Source organism: Sorex fumeus, unplaced genomic scaffold (genome assembly GCF_029834395.1).
Source record: "Sorex fumeus unplaced genomic scaffold, SorFum_2.1 ptg000018l, whole genome shotgun sequence".
Classification (NCBI taxonomy): domain Eukaryota; kingdom Metazoa; phylum Chordata; class Mammalia; order Eulipotyphla; family Soricidae; genus Sorex; species Sorex fumeus.
Genome location: NW_026606075.1, coordinates 7924113 through 7949479, shown reverse-complemented (window position 1 = coordinate 7949479; position 25367 = coordinate 7924113). Strand labels below are relative to the sequence as shown.

The window sequence follows — 25367 nt, the reverse complement described above, 5'->3', positions numbered from 1 at the left end:
AAACAGCAGTTGTGAAACATAACAGTACTTGCTGAAGACAAAACTCAATATTCAGTAGGGAAACACTTAAAAAAAAATAAAAAAAAGAAGGGGGGGTTAGCTTAGATTGCTGACTGAATTAAATCTGTTTCCTAAAACTTTAATCTTAGGCATCACTGTCACTGTCCTCCCGTTGTTCATCAGTTTGCTCGAGCGGGCCCAGTAACGTCTCTATTGTGACAATTGTCACTGTGTTTGGCATATCCAATACATCACGGGTAGCTTGCCAGGCTTTGCCATGGGGGTGAGGTACTCTCGGTTGCTTGCCAGGCTCTCCGAGAGGGGCGGAAGAATCGAATTCGGGTCATATTGGCCGCTTGCAAGGCAAATGCCCTACCCGCTGTGCTATTGCTCTAGCCCAATCTTAGGCATATCAAGAAGTTATTTATTAAGACAGGCCACCCAAGCAACAAATTCAAATTTGTCCTATCTTTTGATTTGTCCTATCTTTTGATTTACCATCTCTTTCAGTGCTTCATTGTCTGACACATGGTAAGATAATTTTCAAAGGTTCTCATTTAATGGAATTAGGCATCTTACTGGTAACATGAACTACTAAACTGCTTCCAGAATTTAAATATGAAGGATTACTTCACTTATAGAAACTGTAGACAGCTACATAAAATATATATTTGGGATTTACTGAAGTAATTCCAGAGTTTGACTATGAGTTAAACATTTCCAAAAGAGGGCCAGAGATGTAGCTTAGCAATAGAATAGTTGCCTGGCATGTATGAGCCCTGGGTTTCGTCCTGTTTCACAACCAAATCCACCCCCAAAAAAACCTTCTGTTTTTTTCTCAAAAGAAAATATAGTCTTGGGTTGCAACGATAGCACAGCAGGTAGGGCGTTTGCCTTGCACAAGGCCGACCATGGTTCGATTCCCAGCATCCCATATGGTCCCCCAAGCACTTGCCAGGAGTAATTTCTGAGTTCGTGAGCCAGGAGTAACTGTGCATCGCAGGGTGTGACCCAAAAGCAAAGAAAGAAAATATAGTCTTTTTTAACCAAATAATTTTAGTGACAATTTAATAGTTTGAAACTTTTGAATTTAAATGAAACAAAAACTTACAAGTCAATTGTTTAGTACTATAATCAAAAATTATCAACCGATCATTTATATTTTTACCAATAAAACATAACTTGATATTTAAATTTCTAACAGCAAAAATTCTATAAAATGCAGATACCATGAATTTATACTAAAGTTTACATATCTATACCATATTCATCTATTATTCAAATTATTATAATATTAAAAATAATTGAGACTTTTTAAAATATTTGTCAAGATTTGCATTAAAAACATACTACACAGGGACCAATGAGATGGTTACAGCTGCCTTTTATGGGAGCCAACTGGGATCCAATCCCCAGCACCACATAGTTTCCCAGTCCCCAGGAGTGACTCCTCAGCATTAGGCCAGGAATAAGCCCTAGTCCTGTCAGGTGTGGACCTAAAATGAACATACTGTCACTGTCCTCCTGTTGTTCATCGATTTGCTCAAGCGGGCCCAGTAACATTGTGAGACTTGTCACTGTGTTTGGCATATTGAATACATTGCAGGTAGCTTGCCAGGCTTTGCTGTGCGGGCGAGATATTCTCAGTAGCTTGACGGGCTCTCAGGAACGAAGGAATCAAACTCGGGTTGGCCGTGTCGGCTGCATGCAAGGCAAAGGCCCTGCCCACTGTGTTATTGCTCCAGCCACAGTACAAACAACACATAAATGCTATACAGAGAGTAGTACAATAAGAGAAAGAAATAAAGCTACTCAGGGAAGTGTGTGTGTGTGTGTGTGTGTGTGTGTGTGTGTGTGTGTGTGTGTGTAGGGAAGGGGAGGGGAGTGGAGGGAGCGGAGAAGAAAAAAACCAAGTCATGCTTTGGTTTACTTTACCAACTTAATTTTCTTTTTTAAAATGCTCAGAATAATTTTTCATTTCATTTTAAATTGTGCGAAGTACACCCAAAACAAACAAACAAACACCAGAAGTGCTGTACAGAGAGAAGTACCCTAACAAATAAAGTTACTTGAAGAAGTGGGAAAGGGAAAACAAAACCAACTCATGCTTTGGTTACTTTACCAACTTAATTTTCTTCTTAAAATTATTCAATTATTTTTATTTCATTTTAGATCTTCCTAAGTGGAATTCATCTTTAAATCAACTTTACTTGTTTTCGGAAGGAAGCAAGATAGAAACAAAAATAGAGTTTGAAGAAAGAATATCAAGAGGAGAAAAAGGAGGACTGAAGGAGAGGGAAAGGATAAAAGAGAAAGAGAAATTGGTGAGCAAGGAGAGAAAGTAGGAGAAGATAAAAATATAAAATACAAAAGAATAATAAACTGGCTAGATCTAACTTTAAGGCACATCTTATTAACAAAAATTATGGAATATGCACAGATGAAAAGACAGTCCACATTTGCATTAAGGTAAAGGTAAAGGTAAAGGCCCTCCCGTTGATCATCGATTTGCTCGAGCGGGCCCAGTAACATCTCCATTGGAGAATTTGTTGTTACTGTGTCTGGCATATCGAATACTCTCGGTAGCTTGCCGGGCTCTCCGAGAGGGGCGGAGGAATCGAACTCGGGTCGGCCATGTTGGCTGCGTGCAAGGCAGACGCCCTACCCGCTGTGCTATCGCTCCAGCCCACATTTGCATTAAGTTCTACTAAAATGAATCCCTAAAAGTTCAATGCACTAAAAATTATATCATCACTCGAATATAACTAGGAGCTGTACAATTCATTCCTAAATTGTAGGAAATAAAATTCAATATATAATCAAGCAACGAAAGGAAAATTTTTCAGTGAAAACAAGTATTCTGAATAAGAATGAGAAGCAGTGGTACGGGAAAAAATGCTAAAGCTGGTTTTCTGTCTCTAGCCTTTGGTTGCTTTTTTGTGCCATATTTTACACTAGAAAGTAAGGTTTCATTATGATCCTCATACTGGACATACAGAAGAATGAAAGGGATTGGCATTTAGAGCCAATAGAAGACTAGTCTAAATTTGAGAAAGACTGCATTAAAAGTTAAATTTTAGCAATTGGAGAAGCCTTTTGGGGTAACTTGATGCAGAGCACAAATGTAATAATACACACAGGAGACAAATTCTGAATCTGTATTTCTCAGCTGGGCCATATGGCCCCCACTATGGAGCCCCAGAAGATTCCAAGGGGACAGAGGTGAAAATCACAAAAGTGGGTGAACATGGCATAAGACTGGGACACCAACTGTTAATATGGCGGAGAAGGGGTGGTCATAGGAAGTAAATGAAGTCAGATCACAAAAAAATCACAAATCATCCTGTTATTCGTCGATTGCCTCGAGCAGGCCCCAGTAACGTCTCTTTCATCCTCGCCCTGAGATTATATTCAAGGCTCTTTAGGAGAATGAGACCCATCATTGTTACTGGTATTTGGCACATTGGGTACGCCACGGGGAGTTTGCCAGACTCTGCCGTGTGGGCAGGCTACATTCGGTAGCACTGTTCTCTTCCGGGAGCTGGTTTTTATAGTCTCTGAGTCTTGGCCGTTGATGGGATTACACGGCAGTGCAGTCTCCTGCCCCCGTGCCTGGATGTCCTCGCCGGGGCCCCTTGGAGGGGAGCGGGTTGAGCTTTCCTCCCCACCCCGACCAGGGCTCCGGCAGCCAAAGACCTCCAGGACCAGTCACCACCATGATGAAGTCAGATGGGCGCCACAAATGGGAAAAGGCTGAGAAACAATGATCTAGCAAATAAAGAATATTTTATCTCCCTATGCAATCATTAAACTGGGAACTCCACATATTTTGATTAATCTGTAAGGTCTACCAGAAGTAAATCGGTAACCCTCATTATCTCCAAAGAACTATGCACAGCTCTGAGAGGAGATATTTATACATGAAATTATCCAGTAAGACACATTAGTCATATTTTGATATAGATTATTTTGGATATAAGTTGAAAATAAATAAGCTACCAAAAGGACAAGGCATGTTTGGAAAATAGAATCTGTCTAAATGAAAAAAGTTCATGTGTCTTATGAAAAAAATAAAAATGGAAGCCTTATTCAAAAATAAATAAACAATCCTGGTCCTTCCCTAATGTCATAGAGTATGGATAGTCTATAATTAAAATTTTATCACTTTGAAGCACATAATTAATTTAAGTAGAAATGGGCAAACTTTTCTTGTCAGCAGTAGAAATTATTCAGAGCATTATATATATTCTTAAATTATAAATGTTGGAGCAAAATGTCAAAAACTGTGAAGGTCTAGAATTCTATTTTGCTCACAAGCTAACAAGCTGTCCTGCTAGAGTTTCATGCTGCCAGAAGATGCTCAACTCCTGGATCAGAGACAAAAGACTTGAACTGGGAACAGGACTTGTTAAACTTTCCCCAGTTGTGCCCACTTTCTGCCAGAGAAAGTTTTACACAAGCCCAGTAAACAGGAATATAAAAATAGATACAGAAGTAAAACATCTTCTGATAAAATGTCATAATTATTTTATTCTTGCATGTTTTTTTGCTTGTTTTTTGCTTTTTGGGGTCACACCCAGAGATGCACGGGGTTTACTCCTAACTCATACACTCAGGAGTTACTCCTGGCGGTGCTCGGGGGAGACCATATGAAATGCTGGGAATCGAACCTGGGTCAGCCATCTGCAAGGTAAACACCCTACCCACTCTGCTATCACTCCAGCTCCAATTATTTTATTCTTAAAAAGCTTTGTGACTCCTCTATGAGGTTGCAGCCTCCTAGTCTAAAACCCTAGGACTTAGAATAACAGTTGACAAGCTGAGCTTCATGTTCTCATCTGTCTCTCTTCTGCTCATACCTCTGAGAGGCACTGGTGTGGGTAGGCTACGAACAGAGGCTGAACAAACAGCAGGGCTATATTGCAGTTGAAAAACGTCATGAAGTCCAAACTTTGAAGGATGTTGCTAGCAAACCTTTGTCACCAATGGCTGAAGAGAAGAATACTGCTCTGAGTACCTTGGACAGCAAATAAGTTTGCCTTCTGCCTTGAAGTGGGATGCAATCTCTATTTTCCAAAGCTGATTCTGAGGCAAACATTCTGGAAAATCTAGTCCCAAACAAAAGCTGCCAATGCTTTTGTTCAGAGCCATGAAACTACACATGACATCCAAGAAAAATTGTCTCCCAGCAAACACAAACTATGTCTCGTACATATTTCTTTGCTATTGTTGAATCAAGTCATTCATGCTGACTATTTTATTAAATACCAAAAAAAAGAATATAGAAATGTCAGTTTTTATTTAGAGAAGTAAAGCAATTTTCTGCTTATCACACTAAACCAGCAGTATCATGTGCGATACCGAACATTTGACTCTATCAAGTCAAAGCTAAGCAGTTTATATCTAATTGACAAACTAAATACTAATTTCTTCAAACAGATAAGCACTTAAAAAAAACTAGTAAAAAATAATTGGAAAAATATACCTGTAAAGTTTGCAATATGATTATTTGACATACACTGCAGAATGAATATCAAGATAATGAAACTATCCATCAATTACACAGTAAACACAGGTTAACCCTTCTTTTTTTATTTCTGGATAAGTACTAAAAAGAACACTTCTTTCTCCTAGATTAGCAGGGGATTAGTCTTTTTAGGACGGTTTTAAAAAATATTATTTGCCTTACATGTTTGAGGCCTTGGCTTTGATCCCTGGCTTCCTTAGACGCCCTACCACTGCCATGTGACAGTCTGGCCCCTAAACACTGCCAACAATTTTGACATGTTAAAAAATGAGTCACACGTGAAGATTCACTGCAACTATTAAGGTAGGTAATGTGGTAACAACAGAATTACTGTTTAGGGGTTGGAGCATTAGTACAGAAGGTAGGGTGCTCGCCTTGCATGTGGCTGACCCAGATTTTACCCCCAGCACCGTAAATGGTCCCCCGACCCCATCAGGAGTGATCCCTGAATGCAGAGGCAAGAGTAAGTCCTGGGCAACAACAACAAAGGAATCCATGTTTAGGGTGTTGGTATACAAAGTTACAGCACCTTCACCACCACCACAACACCCAAAGCCCTCTAGAGTCACCTTAGTCTTTCTCTCTGCTTCCCCCAATGTTAAGTCCCTGACGCCCACTGCTCAGTAAACTCAGTCTTATATTCAAAGTCCAAGGGTTTGTAATGAGTCAATAGTCTAAAAACATAAACTTCTAATCTGAGAATATGTTTTGAAAAGAACCATTAAAAATAATCAAACAGACTGGGGAGATGGCAGCAGGACTGAAGAGCATGCCTGAGGTGCTCAGGGCTCTGAGTTCAATCCTTGACCCCTGCACTGTCTCCAGGCACCCACAGATAGCCCTAGAGGCCCCCAAGCACTGCTAGAGGCGGCCCTGACAGCCGTAGCATGGAGGGGTCCTAGGATCTATATCATATGTCCCAGTATTAAACCATCTAGCCAGAACAGCAGGTCTGCATATTGCTGGGAATGACCCACGGGGCTCTCTGAGCACTGCTTGTGAACCCCTCCCCACAAAAAACCAAATAGAGGTCTGGGAAACAGCAGAAAATGCAGCAATTCAGGCATCATGCCGCAGCCAATCGCAAGAGGACCCACACTCTACCAGGAGGGTCTGCCAAGCGCAAAGCCCCCCTGGAACACCACTGGGTGTGGCCCCCAAACCAAACCAAAGAACCAAATGAAAAATGAGAAATCTCTTTTAAAACGAATTCTTTTAAGAAGCTATGAACTATTTCAGATTCAAAACCTTTGTTCTATTCAAAATTAGAAAATACAGATGAAAGGAGCATAGACGACCGACCGTACCTCTCCCAGAGCTTCGTATCTTTTCTGGTTCCATCTGTGCAAGTCTTCCCGGTAGTTAAAAACAAATGGTTCACCAGTTTTTATGTGTCTTAACTGCCCCTCTAGAAAATAAAAACAGTATTATTACAATTCAAAGGCTACTTACTGTCATAAACATGGCCCCAAACTCTTAAACTTAAAAGGCTACCTGTGAAGTAAAAGACCCTGGAAAGTTAAGCAACCTTTCAAGAAGTTAAGCAACTACGTGAACAATCTAAAACCTGTCTCGGGCAATTCATGTAGAGAATAAAGTCTAAATAAAGTGAATAAAGTGAGTTTGGAAACACAAGGCCAAAAGGGCTCAGAAGTCATCAGTGAGGTTGCTTGAGCTGCTTAAATTCTGAGTCAGACTTTAAGTGGAAATTAAAGACAGTGGGCTAAGTTGAGTTTGAATGGCCAAGTATAAGAAACTGGATTTAAGAGGTTTTCCTGATAAAGAATAATCTGCCTAACAATTTCATGGGTACAAACAATCACGAGAAAAGCAGAGGCAAAGCAGGGAGAGACGAGGACACTTCTTCCTCAGACCTTTCCTCTTGGTGGACAGCTCTCCCCAGAATAGACTACATGAGCTCTCCAAACAAGGCAGAAAGGAATCTCAGACACTACTGACAGGCTTGGTTATGAAATAAGCCCATTTTATGTGCCACAAACTATACTTTTTTTCCTTAGTCTTGGCATCACACCCAGTGGTACTCAAGAGCTACTCCGGGCTCTGTTGTCAGGTATCACTTTTGGCTATGCTGGGAGGGAACCATTTACGGGGGTGGGCTATGCTGGAAGGGATAGTTATTTTGTGGGGGTGGTTAACAACGCAGGGTCAACTTCTTGTAATTCAAGTACCTTAGCCCCTGGACTATGTCTCAGGGAGAGATGTGGACATTGCTTCCTCAGACCTCTCCTCTTAATGGACAGCACTCCACAGACTAGGTGAGATCTCTAAGAAAAAAGTTATCCCACATACATATAAAATTACATGTGTATAAGACAATGCACATGTAGCTTTATTTAGGAAATATGAAGGGGGAGAGAAATAGAAAGAGGCAGTCAAGAGACAGCAGAGGCATCTACAGGAGGGAGAGAATCAAAGATGAGACATCAAGTAAAAGTATGGAATTCCATCTCCCAAGATGATGTGCAGCTAAGCCAAGAATGAGGACGGGACTCACTCCTGCGATGTGTCATCCAGAGAAGCATGCCACATCATTTCAGATTATCACTGTGTTTGCCATTGAAATGCCAAGGCAGTCATCCTGCCCAATGCAACCCATAGACAGGTTCTCTTCATGGCAAAAAAGTCTGTATTTATCAAAAGAAAGAACAACCAGGGGCAGAAAGAGAGCTCAATGGGCTGAGCACGTGCTTGGATGCCAGCAGGCTGGATTCCATCCCCAGCATGGCTGTCTCCCACCCACCTCGGGGGAATAACCCCGAGAACTCTAAGCCAGGAACAGTCCCCCAAAATAAATTAAATTAAAACTGCAAAAATAAAAATTAACAATAGAAGCCTATTTTTTGAAAATGTAAAGAATAAATAGTCTATTTACTTGGGGAAAAAAAAAAGAAGACCCATCTTTCTTCCCTCAGTAGTTATTCCCTAGGTAATCAGGAGAGAAAATTAGATCACATGCCAATACTTTAACTTGCCCACACTTTGCAACACAAAACAAAATTATAAAACTTTTATAAAGTTGAAGTAAGAGTTAACCCAATTTAACAACAATTTTAAAAGCTTACTAAGTCAAAAAGTATAAACAAGAAACACTGAAATTAAGAAAAACATCAAATTCTTTTTTTAAACCAGTAGGTTTGAACTTTATCCTAAGTACAGTACTTAGGATAAATGTACAGTTCTTCAGACATGCAGCCAAAAGAAAGGATTTAGGATCAGAAGCGGAACATGACTGAAATAAATGGAATTAATATTTGATTCTTATCCAATATGGACATGCAGAAGTGGAGAAAGAACTTAAAGGAAAATTGTGGCACTAAAAATTAACCCAGAAAATATACTAACCAAATGAAACTTCACTACTTTTTAAATAAATTTTGTCACATATAAAATAGATGTTTTAACATTAAAATGAGGGCTATTCTTTCTGAAGTACCCAATACTCTCAACATGAAATATTCTTCTGGATCACTGTAACAATTTTAAGTTTAGAGGAAGCCATATAAATTATAAGGTGCATCCCTATTTTTCTATCTAAAAAAGAGAAATTCCCATTTCAGATACCAGTACAAGTATAGTAAAAGCATCGGCAAACCTAATAGAATTTTGTCTAATGTAACTTTAAAGGTAGAAGACATATAATAATACTATGCAATATCACTATGGTTGAAATTTAAAATGTATTTTCTATAAGACTGTAGTGTGAAAGGAGAGTGACTAAGCTAGTGAGTTTAATCAAGCACTTGTATCTATATCCCAGAGGTGTGTGTGTGTGTGTGTGTGTGTGTGCGCACGTGTGTGTGTGTGCGTGCGTGCGTGCGTGCATGCATGTGTGTGTGTGTGTGTGTAGGTGGGGGTTAGCTCTACTTTTCATTTTGAACATGAGAATTCTCTTTAACTGTTAGAGATCTTGTTTCCCTGGAGAAAAATAAACTCTTCTAAAACATTCAATTATTAGCACCGGAGTAAGTGAAAAAGAAAGTGAAATTTCTTCTCCACATACAATACCTAATATTAAAGCTGTATTTGAATATTTAGCATTTCTTTTCTTTGTGTTTCTTTTTGGTTTTGTTTTTGAAACACATCTGGCTGTATTCAGGGGTTATTCTTGACTCTGCACTCAGGAATTACTCTCTGCGGTTCTCAGGGGACCATGTGGGATTCCAGGAATCAAACCTGGGTTGGATGCATGCAAGACAAATGCCCAATCCTCTGTTCTGTCCAATTTTTCCAACATTATTTGCTGAAGAGGCATCCTTTTCCCATTTGAAACTTTTTCCTCCTCTATCATATACAGTATGTTCATATACCTGAAGGTATGTATTTTGATACACTGGCATTTTAAATACAAAGAATGATTTAAAAGGCACAATGAAAGAACAAAGTTATCCATTTGAATCAGGTTAAAAAAAAAATCTCTTTGCAGGAAGGGCACTTGCCTTGCACACAGCTAACCTGGGTCAATCCCCAGCATCCCAGAATTCCCTAGGAGTAATTCCTGGGCACAGGACCTCGGTACATTTCTGGGAGCAGCCCCAAACAAAAATCTATTCTTCACCTTTGCTGCAGAATTCTTTCCTCAGTGCGAATAATTTGTACTCAACTTCAGAAAACTTTAGAATTTTCCCCAATCAGGTAATGAAAGTTTCTTTATAAAATTTTCCTAAGAGTTTTTGTCTAAAAAAAGAAAAGAGTTTTTGTCTAAGGCTGAAAAAGATTTTCTGAAGAGACAAAGTCAGAATTGCCTTCCTAGGGTTTGATATGGAGCTCTAGATTCCTGCTTTCCAATCTTCACTTCTCTGAAATCCTCACCAATCCTGAATTCAAAGGTGAATTATACAGTACTGGAAATAAGAGCCCTAGAAGTGACATTTTTTTTTCTTGAAATACTAATATCGGGGCTGGAGCGATAGTAGAGTTGGGAGGGAATCTGTCTTATACATGGCCAACCAGAGTTCAATCCCCGGCATCCCATATGGTCTCCCAAGCACCGCCAGGAGTAATACCCGAGCGCAGAGCCAGGAGGAACCTTTGTCTCATATTGCTAGTCTGCATTTAATCAGGGCAATGTCTAGTATGTTTCAAAAACAAGTGGTGCATAGAGGCAAGGGTACAGGTACATTGTAGCATATGCATACAAAAGGACAGTGTCATGCGCACAGGTATGGGGGTACTCAAAAAGTTATGACCACAGATCACATGTTGCATGGAAGTGTATAAATATGTGCCAAGAGGGTGTAGGTATTTGGTATGTACGTGTGTGTGTGTGTGTGTGTGTGTGTGTGTGTGTGTGTGTGTGTGTAATTGGGCAAGAAAGGGAGAGATAAAAGAGTGTGTGTCATGGACTGGAGAGAGGCAGAGAACTAGAAGAGTAGGCAAGGTACTTGCCTTGCAAATGATGACCCAAGTTCAATCCCCTGACACCCCTTACAGGGTCCTGAGTACAACCAGGAGTGATCACTGAGCGCAACACAATGAGTAAGCCATGCATAGCCAAGTGTGGCCCCCAGAACAAAACTGTATGTGTGAGTCTATGCCTATGTGGTGAGGTATATGAGGGTAAGAAGGAGAGAGAGAGAGAGAGAGAGAAGGAGAGAGAGAGAGAGAGAGAGAGAGAGAGAGGAGAGAGAGAGAGAAGGAGAGAGAGGAAAAGGGAGAGAGAAGGAGAGAGAGGAAAAGGGAGAGAGAGAGAGAGAGGGAAAGAGAAAGAGAGAAAGAGAGAGAAGGAAGAGACAGAGAGAGAAAGAGAGAGTGATTGAATAAGAAACAGAAATAAGAACAATTTTAAATGACAAAATATTACTAGTCACTCATTTTATGAAAAAAGAATAGTTTAAGAACTAAATCAGGGGGGAAAAAGTAAAGTTTCGACTAATTTCTTTTTAAACTTAGATTTTAGTACATGGAGACTGTCACTATAAGTCCTAGTAGCACTGTAGCACTGTCCTCCCATTGTTCATCGATTTGCTTGGGCGGGCACCAGTAATGTCTCCATTGTGAGACTTGTTGTTACTGTTTTTTGGCATACCAAATATGCCACGAGGAGCTTGCCAGGCTTTGCCGTGCGGATGGGATACTCTCGGTAGCTTGCCGGCTCTCCAAGGAGGACAGAGGAATTGAACCCAAGTAGGCTTTGTGCAAGGCAAATGCCCTACCTGCTGTGCTATCACTCCAACCCATAAGTCCTAGTACTTAGAATTAATATTATACTGGAATATTCTCTAAAACAATGATGACAATCACCAATTTTTTTATTCAGAGCAAGAACTCAAATGTTAGCTAATCTGTAAAATATTATCTTTCAAGTATAGTATTAATCCAGTGACTCCTAATATTTTGCTCCAGAAAAATTATTACAACCTATAGTATATTCTTCCAAATCCCAAGTGCAAACTTTATTTTATTCAGGACTTAACTAGTAAATTTTAAAACAGGGTCATTGCCTAGAAGATTATGGAAAATTGAGTATTATATTTTAAAATCCTGCCACAGATAATTATTGTCAGACATTTCCTTTTAAATAACACATGAAACAGTAGCATATTTATATATAATTTAATTGGGAGTTCTGATTTTATACCAGAGAATTAAATACTCAAGACTAATATATATGTATGTTTGCATATATATGTATACACACACATATATAAACTAAACGAATTCATGTCTACTGGTCTACATGTTTTAAAAACTATGATAAACAAACACTGTACGAACAATGTCCTCCCGTTGTTCATCGATTTGCTCGTGCGGGCCCAGTAACGTCTCCATTATGAGACTTCTTGTTACTGTGTTTGGCATACTGAATACTCTCTCGGTAGCTTGCCAGGCTCTCCGAGAGGGGCGGAGGAATCAAAGCCGGCTCAGCTGGGCTGGCTGCACGCAAGACAAAGGCCCTACCGCTGTGCTATCACTCCAGCCCATAATAAACAATAACTTGATTATTTTACTTCCGTGTAAAATTTCACAATGAAAGTCATTTATTTTAAAAACATTCTAGGGGCAAGTACAAGTAGCGAGTAATTTGCTGGTGGTTCATCTTTTTTCATTAGTTCATCCAAATCTACCCTACACAATAAAGGTAAAAAAGGTAAAGGTAAAGGCCCTCCCGTTGATCGTCGATTTGCTCGAGCGGGCCCAGTAACGTCTCCATTGGAGACTTTGTTGTTACTGTGTCTGGCATATCGAATACTCTCGGTAGCTTGCCGGGCTCTCCAAGAGGGGCGGAGGAATCGAACTCGGGTCGGCCATGTTGGCCGCGTGTAAGGCGAACGCCCTACCCGCTGTGCTATCGCTCCAGCCCCTACACAATAAATCTAGAAAAGACATGATAGTAAATTTACTTATATTCATTTATATGGAGAATAACAAAGATTTTATTTCAAATTATTCTGAGTTCTTTTTCTAATTTTTAATAATTATAGTATTATCACTATCACTGTCACTGTCCTCCCGTTGTTCATCAATTTGCTCAAGTGGGCCTAGTAATGTCACCATTGTGAGAATTGTTACTGTGTTTGGCATATTGAAAACATCACAGGTAGCTTGCCAGGCTTTGTCGTGTGGGCAAGATACTCTTGGTAGCTTGCCGGGCTCTCCAAGAGGGGTGGAGGAATAGAACCCGGGTCACCCAGGTCAGCCGCTTGCAAGGCAAACACCCTACTGCTGTGCTATCACTCCAGCGATATTATTGTATTAGAAGCATTAAATAAATCTTGCAAATGACATACTACTTACTTTCATTAAAAGCATATTCAAATCCTTCCAGGGTATCAGGAAAATCAAGAGGTGGTTCATCTTTTTTCATTAGTTCATCCAAATCTATCCTAGACAATAAATCTAAAAAAGAAATGATAGTAAATTTACTTAAATTCATTTATATGGAGAATAACAAAGATTTTATTTCAAATTATTGAGTTCTTTTTTCAAATTTTTATGTTGCTTTAACTCCTAAAGCTCTTAATATTTAACGTTCTCAAAATACTATATGATGATGATGTACAATATCAACATAAGCATTTTTTTTGTTGCTCTTTTTTTTTTAATAGTGAGATATCATGAGGTACAGTTGCAGACTTACACATTTTTGTGCTTGGGTTTCAATTATACAATGATCAAGTACTCATCCCTCCACCAGTGCACATTTCCCACCACCACAGATCCCAGTATCCCTCCCACCCCCCATCCCCCCCATTCCCACCCTGCCTCTGTGGCAGGGCATTCCCTTTTGTTCTCTCTCTCTTATTGGTGTTGTGGTTAGCAAAAGAGGCAATGGGTGACAATCATGTTTAGTCTATAGTCTTCTTTCCACATGTTTCTCCCATGCTGGGAGGATCCTCCCAACACCTTTATTTGGTGTTCCCTTCTCTATCTGAGCTCCTTTTCCCCTAGTATGTGTGGTTGGCCTCCAAGCCATGGAGTAAAATTCCTGGTACTAATCTCGGCCATTTTTGGGTGTTAGTCTCCTATTTTGCTACTTTATGTTCCCCAGATGAATGCAATATTTCTATGTCTATCCCTTTCTTTCTGAGTCATTTCACTTAACATGATACTTTCCATGTAGTCAGCTACATACTACTCCATTGTGTAAATGTACCAAAGTTTCTTTAACCAGTCATCTGTTCTCGGGCACTCAGGTTTTTTCCAGATTCTGGCTATTGTAAAGAGTGCTACAATGAACAGACGATTGCAGATGTCACTTCAGCTATACTTTTCTGCCTCTCCGGGATATATTGCCAGGACTGGTATTGTTGGATCAAATGGGAGCTCAATTTCTAATTTTTTGAGAATCGTCCATACTGTTTTCCAAAAGGGCTGAACCAGTCGGCATTTCCACCAACAGTGAAGGAGTGTCCCTTTCTCACCACATCTGCACCAGCACCGGTTGCTTTTGTTCTTGTAGATATGGGCCAGACTCTGTGGTGTGAAATGATATCTCATTGTGGTATTGATCTGCATCTCCCTGATTATTAATAATGTGGAGCATTTTCTCATGTGCCTTTTAGCCATTCGAATTTCTCCTTTGTGAAAGTTTCTACTCATTTCATCCCCCCAGTTTTTTGATGGGGTTGAATGTTTTCTTTTTGTGGAGTTCAACCAGTATTTTGTATATCCTTGGCATTAACCCCTTATCAGATGTGTATTTGGCGAATATCCTTTCCCATTCTGTAGACTGTCTTTGTATTTTGGTCACTGTTTCTTTTGAGGTGGAGAAGCTTCTTAGTTTAAGATAGTCCCATTTGTCTATCTCTGTTTTCACTTGCTTGGCCAGCGGTATGACATCTTTGAAGACACCATTAGCTTCTATGTCATGGAGGGTTTTGCCAACTTTTTCCTCAATGTACCTTATGGATTACGGTCTGAAGTTGAGGTTTTTAATCCACTTAGATCTTACTTTTGTACATGGTGTTAGGCAGAGATCTGAGCCCATTTTTTTGCATGTAGCCATCCAGTTTTGCCAGCACAATTTGTTAAAGAGGCTTTCCCTGCTCCACTTCACTTTTCTTGCCCCCTTATCGAAGATTAGATATTTGTATGCTTGGGGGTAGATGTCAGTATATTCAACCCTGTTCCATTGGTCTACAGCTCTGCCTTTGTTCCAGTACCATGCTATTTTAATTATTACTGCCTTGTAGTAGAGTTTGAAGTTAGGGAGGTTGATTCCTCCCATTTTCTTTTTCCCAAGAATTGCTTTAGCTATACGTGAGGGCTTATTGTTCCATATAAATTTCAGGAGTGTTTGCTCCAGTTCTTTGAAGAATGTCATGGGTATCCTAATAGGGATCACGTTGAATTTGTACAGTGCTTTGGGAAGTATTGCCATTTTGACAATGTTAATTCTCCCGATCCATGAACAGGGGATATTTTTCCATTTCCTCATATCCTCTTTTATTTCCTGAAGTAGCGTTTTGTAGTTTTCTTTGTACAGGTCCTTTACTTCCTTAGTTAAGGTGATTCCTAGGTACTTGATTTTCTGGGGCACAACTGTAAACGAGATTGTTTTCTTCACGTCACTTTCTTCTCTTTCACTATTTGCATATAGGAAAGCCACAGACTTTTGGATATTGATTTTATAGCCTGCAACTTTACTATACAAGCCTATTGTTTCCAGAAGTTTCTTGGTAGAGATTTTAGGATTCTCGAAGTATAGTATCATATCATCTGCGAATAGTGAGAGCTTGATTGCTTCCTTTTCTACCTGGATGCACCTAATATCTTTTACTTGCCTAATCGCTAATCGGTTTATTAGGGTTCTCTCTCTCTGTTTCAAGTACTTCCAGTACTATATTGAACAGCAGTGGAGAGAGTGGACATCCTTGTCTCATCCCTGATCTTAGAGGGAAGGCTCTCAGTTTTTTGCCATTGAGGATGAAGCTTGCTGTAGGCTTGAGGTAGATGGCTTTAACTATATTGAGGAAAGTCCCCATTTTGGCTAGGGTTTTCATAAATGGGTGCTGGATCTTGTCAAATGCTTTCTCTGCATCTATTGATATGATCATATGATTTTTATCTTTTCTTTTGTTGATATGGTAGATTATGTTGATTGATTTCCTAGTGTTAAACCAGCCTTGCATCCCCGGGGTGAATCCTACTTGGTCATGGTGTATGATCTTTTTGATGAGTAGTTGAATTCTATTTGCTAGTATTTTGTTGAGAATCTTCGCATCCGTGTTCATCAGGGATATCGGCCTGTAGTTTTCTTTTCTCGTGGTGTCTTTGTTTCCTTTTGATATTAGAGAGATATGGGCTTCATAGAAACTGTTTGGGAGAGTTTCCGTTTTTTCAATTTCCTGGAAAAGCTTGAGAAGGACTAGCAGTAGGTCCTCTTTAAATGTTTGGAAAAATTCGCTAGTAAATCCATCTGGATCTTGGCTTTTGTTTTGGGGAAGACTTTTGATTACAGTTTCGATTTCGTTGATGTTAATAGGTCTATTCAGATACTCCAGATCTTCTTGATTCAGCTTTGGGAGATTATAGGAGTCCAGGAATTTGTCCATTTCTTCTAGGTTCTCTTGTTTCGTGGCATACAGACTTTCAAAGTAATCTCTGATGATCTTTTGGATTTCTTTGGTTTCTGTTGTGATACCCCCCCTTCTCATTTCTGATTCGGTTTATTAGGGTTCTCTCTCTCTGTTTCTTTGTGAGTGTTGCTAGTGGTTTATCCGTCTTGTTTATTTTCTCGAAGAACCAGCTCTTGGTTTCATTGATCTTTCGATTGTTTCTTTGCTTTCCATTTCATTGATTTCTGCTCTAAGTTTTATGATCTCTTTCCTTTTGCCTGATTTAGGCTCTTTCTGTTGATCCTTTTCTAAGGTCTTGAGTTGTGAGGTCAAGTTGCTTATGTGCATCCTTTCTTCCGTCCTGAGACATGCTTGCAGAGCTATAAATTTTCCCCTTAATACAGCTTTTGCATCCCATAGGTTCTGGTAGCTCGTGTCTTCATTCTCATTTGCTTCCAGGTATCTTTTGATTTCTTCCTTGACTTCGTTCCGGACCCACTCATTGTTCAGCATTGAGTTGTTTAATTTCCAGGTGTTTGATTTGGTTCTCCGTGTCTGTGTGTGATTCACTTTTATCCTCAGTGCATCATGGTCTGAAAAGATGGCTGATACTATTTCTATCTTCCTGATTCTGTTGAGGTATGTTTTGTGGCCTAGCACATGGTCTATTTTGGAAAATGTTCCATGTGTACTGGAGAAGAATGTTCAATATAAGCATTTTTAAAATCATATTCCTCAAAACAATCACAATTTCAACCCTGTTAATAACTTCTTGACTCCAAAATCCACAAATACACAGCTATCTTATTAATGTTTCTCCATAAAGGCTTCATACTGCCCTAATGGTGGGGCACACAGGGGCGGAGGGCCTTCCAGGTGGCACTCAAGAGCCATGCCTACAATACTTGGCCAATCAGGCTAGAAGTTGAATGCAAATATCTGAGGGTACTGGGCTGGCCCCAACATTAATGTCTTTTAACATGTCTTTCAGTATAAATGATAGTGTTGTTTATGAGTAAAGGAACCTATTATGGTGTTACTATAACATATTATTCTATTCTGGAGGGAAAACCACAGTATCAAAATAAAGCATGCTAGCAAGAGAGCAATAGCACAGCAGGTGGGGCATTTGCCTTGCACGAGGCCAACCTGGTTGGCCCAGGTTTGATTCTTCCGCCCCTCTTTGAGAGCCTGGCAAGCTACCGAGAGTATTTCGCCTGCACGGCAAAGCCTGGCAAGCTATCTGTGACATATTCAATATTCCAAACATACTAACAAGTCTCACAAAGGAGATGTTACTGGGCTCACTCAAGCAAATCAATGAACAACGGGAGGACAATGCTACAGTGCTACAGCAAGAGAAAACTGATGAATGAAAAGCAGTTTCCCCCACTCTATCTGAATCCATGTAATTACAATTTTGAAAGTATTCTATATTATCATTTTATTTTGGAAACACTTTAGATTTACTCAGCAGTTGAAAGAAATGTGAAATGTGAAAGATAGTGTCTGTACACGCTTGACCAAATTTCCCATAACATTAATATCCTGCATTAACCCTAGTCTAGCACTGTCCCTCGTTGTTCATCGATTTGCTCGAGCAGGCACTAGTAATGTCTCCATTGTGAGACTTGTTACTGATTTTGGCATATCAAATACATCACAGGTAGCTTGCCAGGCTTTGCCATGTAGGCAGAACACTCTTGGTAGCTTGCCGGGCTCTCCGAGAGGGGTGGAGGAATCGAACCCAGATCAGCTAAACTTACAAAATGAAGAAACCTACATTGGGATATAACTGCTAATCACTTCGAGATATTTCTTTTTCCACTAGTGTCCATTTCTCTTTCTGAATACCTTGGGTTACCGCACTGCATACTCTCTATCTATCCAGTGTCCTTTGGCTGAAGACAGTTTTCAGTCGTTGCTTCTTTTCTATGATCTTAACTGCTCCAAGGAATACTGGTCTTTTGTATTTTTCAGAATGTACTTAAATGTATATTTGTCTGGTACATTTTTCTTTTGGTTGAATCAGAGCTACACATTTTTAGAATGAAATACCTCCACGATTTCACTGAGGATATTCACCTTCATAAGCTGGCTACGATAGTGTTGATCAGATTTTTCTATTTAAAAGAGCTACTATTTTCCACTTTCTGTAATCTACTGTTTGCTACTGACCAAATCTACTTCACTCTACTTCCTGGAGCAGAAGACATATATTACTAATAATTATGGATTAAAGAGGTATTTCTTCCTTTAATTACATATGTATTCAATCACTTATGTGTACTCCTATGAATTAATATGTACTGTATATTCTGGACTATAACCCAATGCTACATGATATATTTTATATCTCAAATTGCTATTAACTTTGAATATGGCAATTCTTTTAGCTGGCTCCTGTATCCCTTTGACATGTTCTCTCTTTGTATTTTGAGCATTTCCTTATTTCTGCTTCTTTAAGATGCCCATTTTCAGTCTCAGCCCTAGAATCAGTCTGTCAGCAAGTATTTAATAACATAACATGAACTCACATTGGAGGATGAGACAAACAGATTTCACTGTGTCATCAAAACAGAAAAATAAACTTCAAATGTATACATCCCATCCCCCATAAAATGTAAACACATAGGTTTTAAATTTTTCATTCTAAATTAAGTTCCTAAAAGAGAAATTCAAATTCCAGAAGACAAACCATTCTTGTGAAATGCAACAAAACAAACCAGCCCATCTGCAATACTTTTATGTCTGTTTTGCAATTCCAGGGATATAATATATTCATCTTTAGGAATCATCAAAAATGCTGGAGGAAAAAAAAATATTTACCACTATCTCTAATCTCTTTCTTTAGCTCACAAGGATGGCCAACTAAATTCTTTTTTTTTTGGGGGGGGGGGGTCCTGGCCATTTATTTATTTATTTATTTATTTATTTATTGAATCGCCGTGAGAAAAGCTTTTGGGCTTAAGCTTCCATCATACAATGATCAAACATCCATCCCTTCACCAGTGCACATTTTCCACCACTAAGAACCTCAGTATAACCTCCCTCCCACTCTTCCCCCTGCCAGTGTGGCAGATGATTTCCACTTTACGCTCTCTCTCTCTCTCTACTTTGATTACATTCAATTTTTCGACAGAAGACCTACCGTTATTGTTTGGAATTTACCCCCAATATTCAGCCCTGCCGAGAAGGCATCATTAGATTATTTGCTTTCTATTGCTGATAATGAAAAGCATATGATGTCACATGGACACAATAGCAGTCATGCAATTTTGGATCTGTGATATTTTAGTTATTAAGTCCAGAGGAATTTCTGCCAGAAGCTGCTGGGTTCTGGGATTGGTTTGTGTGCCTCTGGGATATGGTCATTCAGGAACGAGAGGAGCGATTCATGGGTAGCAACTCAGGGTCTCATCGGGGCAGGGACAATGACCGGTTGTAGCACCCATCCCATGAGGCCCCACGTGTCTCATTACTGCAGGCTTGTACCTCTCAGTCCAATAGGCTCTGAAAGATGGCGGTCACAACGACGCCGAGGGGAAGAAGGTGGAAGGGACAACGCCCTTTCCTCCCTGGGGTGGCATGGAACCGTAGCTTAATTCACAGTCCAGAAGCATGAGACACCATCAGATACAGTTAGAAAGCTTTCATGTTTGATATTCAGCTATACAGTGATCAATCACCTATCTCTCCAACAGTGCGAACTTTCCACCATCAATATCTCCATTACCTCCTCCATCTCCATCTCAGTCCTTGCCCTGCCTCTACAGCAGACAATTGCTCAGATATTCTCTCTATAGTTTTGAGCATTATAGTTTGCTCAGATATTTCCACCACTGGGAGTCTGAGTTCATCATGTCGACCAAGACCATCCATGGCAACTCACAGTTCTGGAAGGCCAAATCTAAACGATGGACATGGGAGTCTTCTGGTGGACAGTTCCACAACAAAATTGACCACATCATATTCAATCGATGGGCCAATCAAATTCTTGTTGAAAAGAAAACAAACCATCCCAAACATTGTCAGTTTGGGTGATAGAGCATAAGGCCCTGAGTTTGACCCCTGGTATCACATGGTCCCTTGAACACTTTAGGTCACTGCTTCAGCCTTTGTGGTCCCCAAGCACCACCAGGCTGAAGCAGTGACCCTCTATGCCTAGACCCCTAGGCCTAGCATCACAGGCAGAGATACCACGCTACTATTACCCATACCCCCCCCCCCATATACAGCACCAGTGGATGTGGCCCATTTAAAACAAAAACACTTCAGAAATCTTCAAACTGCTCCATCAAACCTCAATTCACATTTAAAAATATCATCTTCAAAACATGAAAAGAAAAAACAGAATTGTAACAATTTTCAAACTCTCCAGTAAATCAGAAATATGACAAAATAGGCATGTGGGACATGAAAGGGGCTAATGTTGACAAACCCGCAGCTCATTAGTAAAGTTCTGAAGACCAAGTAAACCTTTGCAAAATAGAATTTTTTTAATACTAAAAAGTGGCTTGATGTGTCTAGGAGATTCTTCTTTTCTCTTTTCAATGAATTGAAATTCTAGATAAAACTGTAATACCTTTACTTCACAATCATTTTTCTGTGTTGAAAATTTAGAAACCTTTTAAATCAGACCCACAGAAAGCATCCAATGTGTAAGCAGACATATTATGGCTAATAGCCATTTTCCCTATCACCTGAGATAATAAAATGCCACTAACACCAACATATCATGATAAAGATGTCACATACTTTGCCTCATTTGATCATTACAACCCTATAAAATAGTAGCAAGTATTATTATCCTGTCTTTCAGCAAGAAAATTAGCTTAGAAAAGTAAAATGGCTCGGCCAAAATTATACCTTAATAGTAAAGTGGGATTAATGAAATAAAAAGATTTCAGATACCTAATTCAGTACACTTTCAAAATCGCCATAGTTGCTCTCTGTGCCATATCTGTTCCTTTCCTTCACCTTGTAAAGAATAAACATCGATACAGAAATATGCTATTGGTTTGCACAAAACATTTCACGACAAAAAGAACAACTGGATAGAAATTTCTCAACCTTCTCTGTCAACTAGAAGCCTATAAATAGATTTTATTTTATCTCCTTAGCTTTGAGAAATATGTAGAAAGACTTGTCAGAAATTATTTTTCTGCTTTGTAAAAAGAAAACAAAACTACATGGTTGCATTTTACACAGAGTTTCAAAGGCATCAGATTAACCAAAAATCAAATATAATCAAGTGTTTCCACTCTTTAATCATTGATAAAGCACAATAAAAATTACCAACTGAATCCACATAATAAAATATGCATCAGATGTTGACAAAATTTTTTCCTCTAAAATCCACCTCTGGTGACTAACTTAATTTGGCAATTAGAATTATGAACTTCAACTAACCTAACAGGGTAACTGGATAAAAATGTTATCTGAAACCCAAAAGAATTAAAAATAAATTCAAACAGATTCAAACTATTTATTACCCAAGGGCAGTGGCACACGGTTGGAAGATTGCCACAACAAGTAGGGAAGGCGGCGGTGGAGAAGGAAACTGGGATAGAGAAGGGACCACTAGGACAATAATAGTTGGAAATGATCATTCTGGACAAGAACTGAGTGCTGAAAGGAGATAAAGGGACAAACATGATAACCTTTCGGTATCTGTATTGAAAACCATAATGCAAAGAGAGGAGAGGGGGAGGAGAAAGAGAGAAGGGGGAAGGGGAGAGCAAGAGAGAGAGAGAGAGAGAGAGAGAGAGAGAGGTAGGCTGGGGGCAAACGGGTGTTAGGAGGAAAATTGGGTCAGTAGTTGGAAAATGTATACTGGTAAATAGACAGGTGTTGGAATGTTGCATGACTGAAACCCAATCATAAACAACTGTGTATATCCCAGGAGGGAAAGAAAAGGGAGGGAGGGAGGGAGGGAGGGAGGGAGGGAGGGAGGGAGGGAGGGAGCTCTTTTTATGAACACCAAAGTTCTTCACTCTTCACATGAACACCAAAGTTCTTCGTAGCATGATTCACAATAGCCAAAGCTGTTCTTAGCCAGTGTTCATGCATGGAGGAATGGTGTCATGGTTAATGTTGTGCATCAACCCAACAGGACTATGGCGTGCCCAGAAATATGATTAAGCATTAACCAGAAAGAACAACTCAGCTGAATAAGAAGAAAGCCCCACACTCTGTCTTCAGGCTATAGCATCAGTCTTCTCCCACCTTCAGACTCAAAGTTGGACAAAAATTCATACCCTTCCTTCACCTTATTCTTGAGCCTTCATACCTGAACTGGACTATCCAAACTGTTGGGTCTTCTGGGTTTCCAGGTTGCCAGTTACAGATCTCGAAACTTCTCAACCTCTACAACAGAAGACAATTCCTCCAGAGAAACTTTCTAAATGAAGATGCTAATTCAATAAAAGCGGGTTTAGAGGAAGAGAATGTTAGGGATGGGTTTTCCTGATTAGCTCTCGGGATTCTGTTCTAATCATCTAGGTTCTCCTTGAACAAAGATACCAATGACTCCATGTCTAATACTAATAAGAGCACTGACAGTCATGGTGATATGCAATGAACTGTCTCCATCATATCTCCAGCAACACTTTTAAGAGAAGCATTGGGGAAGGCATCCATTTTGTGAATTTACATGATAACTCACAAAAAAATGGAAAAGTAACAAATATAACGATTAGCTACTCTACATGCCACTGAATGAGGTAAAAGAAATGAATAAACTTGAGGCCTGAGAGATAGTACAGCGGGTAGGAAGCTTGCTTTGTACACAGCTGACCCAGGTTCGATCCCAGGCATCCCAGATGGTCTGCCAAGACTGTCAGGCATAATCCTGAAGCACAGAGCCAGTACTAAGCTCTGAGCACCACTGGGTGTGGAACAAATAAAAAAAAAGCGGGGGGGAAGCTCAGGGAGCTTGAGCGTTAGTACAGCAGGTAGGGAACCAGCATGCAGCCAACCAGGTTCGATTCCCGGTACCACATATGTGCCCCAAGTTCACTAAGCATGATCCCTGAGCAAAGAGCCAGGAGTGAGCCCTGAACACTTCCAGGTGTGGCCCCCAAAACAAAACAAAACAAAAAGATAAACTCAGTAATTAGATCATCAATATTATCAAATCATCAAGTACAGCATGCATGACCTGATGTTTCTACATGTACCTGAAGGAGGCCCTTCTCTCCCACAGGGCTGAGATGGCTGAAAATAAAACAGTCTCATCTTGCATCTGGCTGAATTACAATTCAAGTAGATCTACCAGTCAACAGGTTAGTCTACTGTGAAGATATTGAATGGGTGAAAAAAGACTCCTTTTTTTCATCTGTTTGTGTTTTTTTTGTTTGGGGGTCACACCCGGCAATATTCAGGAGTTATTCCTGGCACCATACTCAGCAACTACTCCTGGCATTTTTGAGGGAACAAAAATGTGATGCCAGAAATTGAAACTGGGTTGGCTGCAGGCAGAGCATGCCCCTACCCACTGTACTATATCACTAACTCCTTCTTTCAACCGGAATAGAGACACTGAGAAGCTTCTGATGAAGCTGGGGGAGATAAGTTTCTGATTATAATGTTTCTTTGCCAGAGGAAAAAAAAATCTCTGTTCTCTAGGTGTGACGATAGCTCTCTGCACTGTGGAAGAAAATGACTCCTGCACTACTGACAAAATCAAAGAAAGGCAAAGCTGGTTCTCCTCCAACCCTTATTTGCTTTTAGATCTCCATATAAGCTTAAGCCCCAGCAGGCCTTTCAAGGTGAGGTAGCAAGTGTGAGTTATGACGACATGCACAACACGTATTCTGATTCACACAACATACCAGTACTATGTGTAGGAATCAATATTAAGGGTGTGGAATAACACTGTAAGGAGCAGTCTCACTGATTCAAACAGGTTCACTATACTGAGATTCTGCATTTTCATGAAGCTCGGAGTCAGAAAAAGCTCTGAGGGTTTACCTGGTGATGCAGTTAAAATATAAACAAAAGGTGGTCCAGAGTAAATAAGTTCCAAATGCCAGTTCTGGGGCACAGAATGCTAGGACAGGGGGTAGGGCACTTGCCTTACATGGGAGCGAAGCAGGGTTTGACTGCCAGTGTCTCGTACTATCCCCCAAGACCCTCCAGGAGTGATGCTTCGGTAGAGAGCCAAGAGTAAGACCTGACGAGTGCCAGGTGTGGCCCCAAAACAAAAGCAATAAGCAAATGCCAGATCTGCCTTGAATTCATATATTTAGTACAGAAAAAAAGATTCCAAGGTCTATGAAGAATGTGTTGTTGGACTAGATTTGCCATTGAAAGCTACTCTAAGTAATGGAATAATACAGAACACGGTACAACTATTATGAAAAACAATTTTTTGAGCGGGATGCTAGCATCCATGAAGGGCTCTGTGACCACATTTCTCTTATGCCACAATTTCCACTGGAGACCAAAGTCACTAAACTGTGATACCCAAATGCCTTAGGAATCATCAGACCCCACAGTGGTGGCAGCCAAGAGGCAGCATTTGCATACCGAAGTAAAGGTGACTCGGGTCCCATCAAAACTAGCAGAGTTTAGGAGTCAACTGAATAGTGTGACTTCCACGGACCTACGACGCTGGCTATAGCACAAACCTAAGCACTGATTATAGCGTTTGTAAAACTGAAATTGAGCACGACTTACTAATTTCTTACTTGACATGTATAAGCAGGAAAATATTAGGTCAAATGAGCAAAAGTCTAGACTAAATAATTACAAAGACCCCAGTGCACCCCCAGACATAATCCTATTAACAGACTCAGAACTCCTTAGGAGACAGGAAG

The 25367-nt window shown here is 40.0% G+C and overlaps 1 protein-coding gene across 6 annotated transcripts in view; it reads right to left on the bottom strand.

Moving 5' to 3' along the window:
• Positions 1 to 25367, bottom strand: part of ARB2A (ARB2 cotranscriptional regulator A) — a 474471-nt gene that overhangs the window by 404101 nt on the left and 45003 nt on the right. For all 6 annotated transcript variants that reach the window (XM_056112439.1, XM_056112440.1, XM_056112435.1 and 3 more), the window contains 2 exons: positions 13283 to 13384; positions 6835 to 6935 (listed from right to left, as the gene is read on the bottom strand). In XM_056112439.1, the coding sequence (XP_055968414.1) occupies positions 6835 to 6935; positions 13283 to 13352 (171 nt within the window). In that variant the 5' untranslated portion in view covers positions 13353 to 13384. The remainder of the gene's footprint in view (positions 1 to 6834; positions 6936 to 13282; positions 13385 to 25367) is intronic.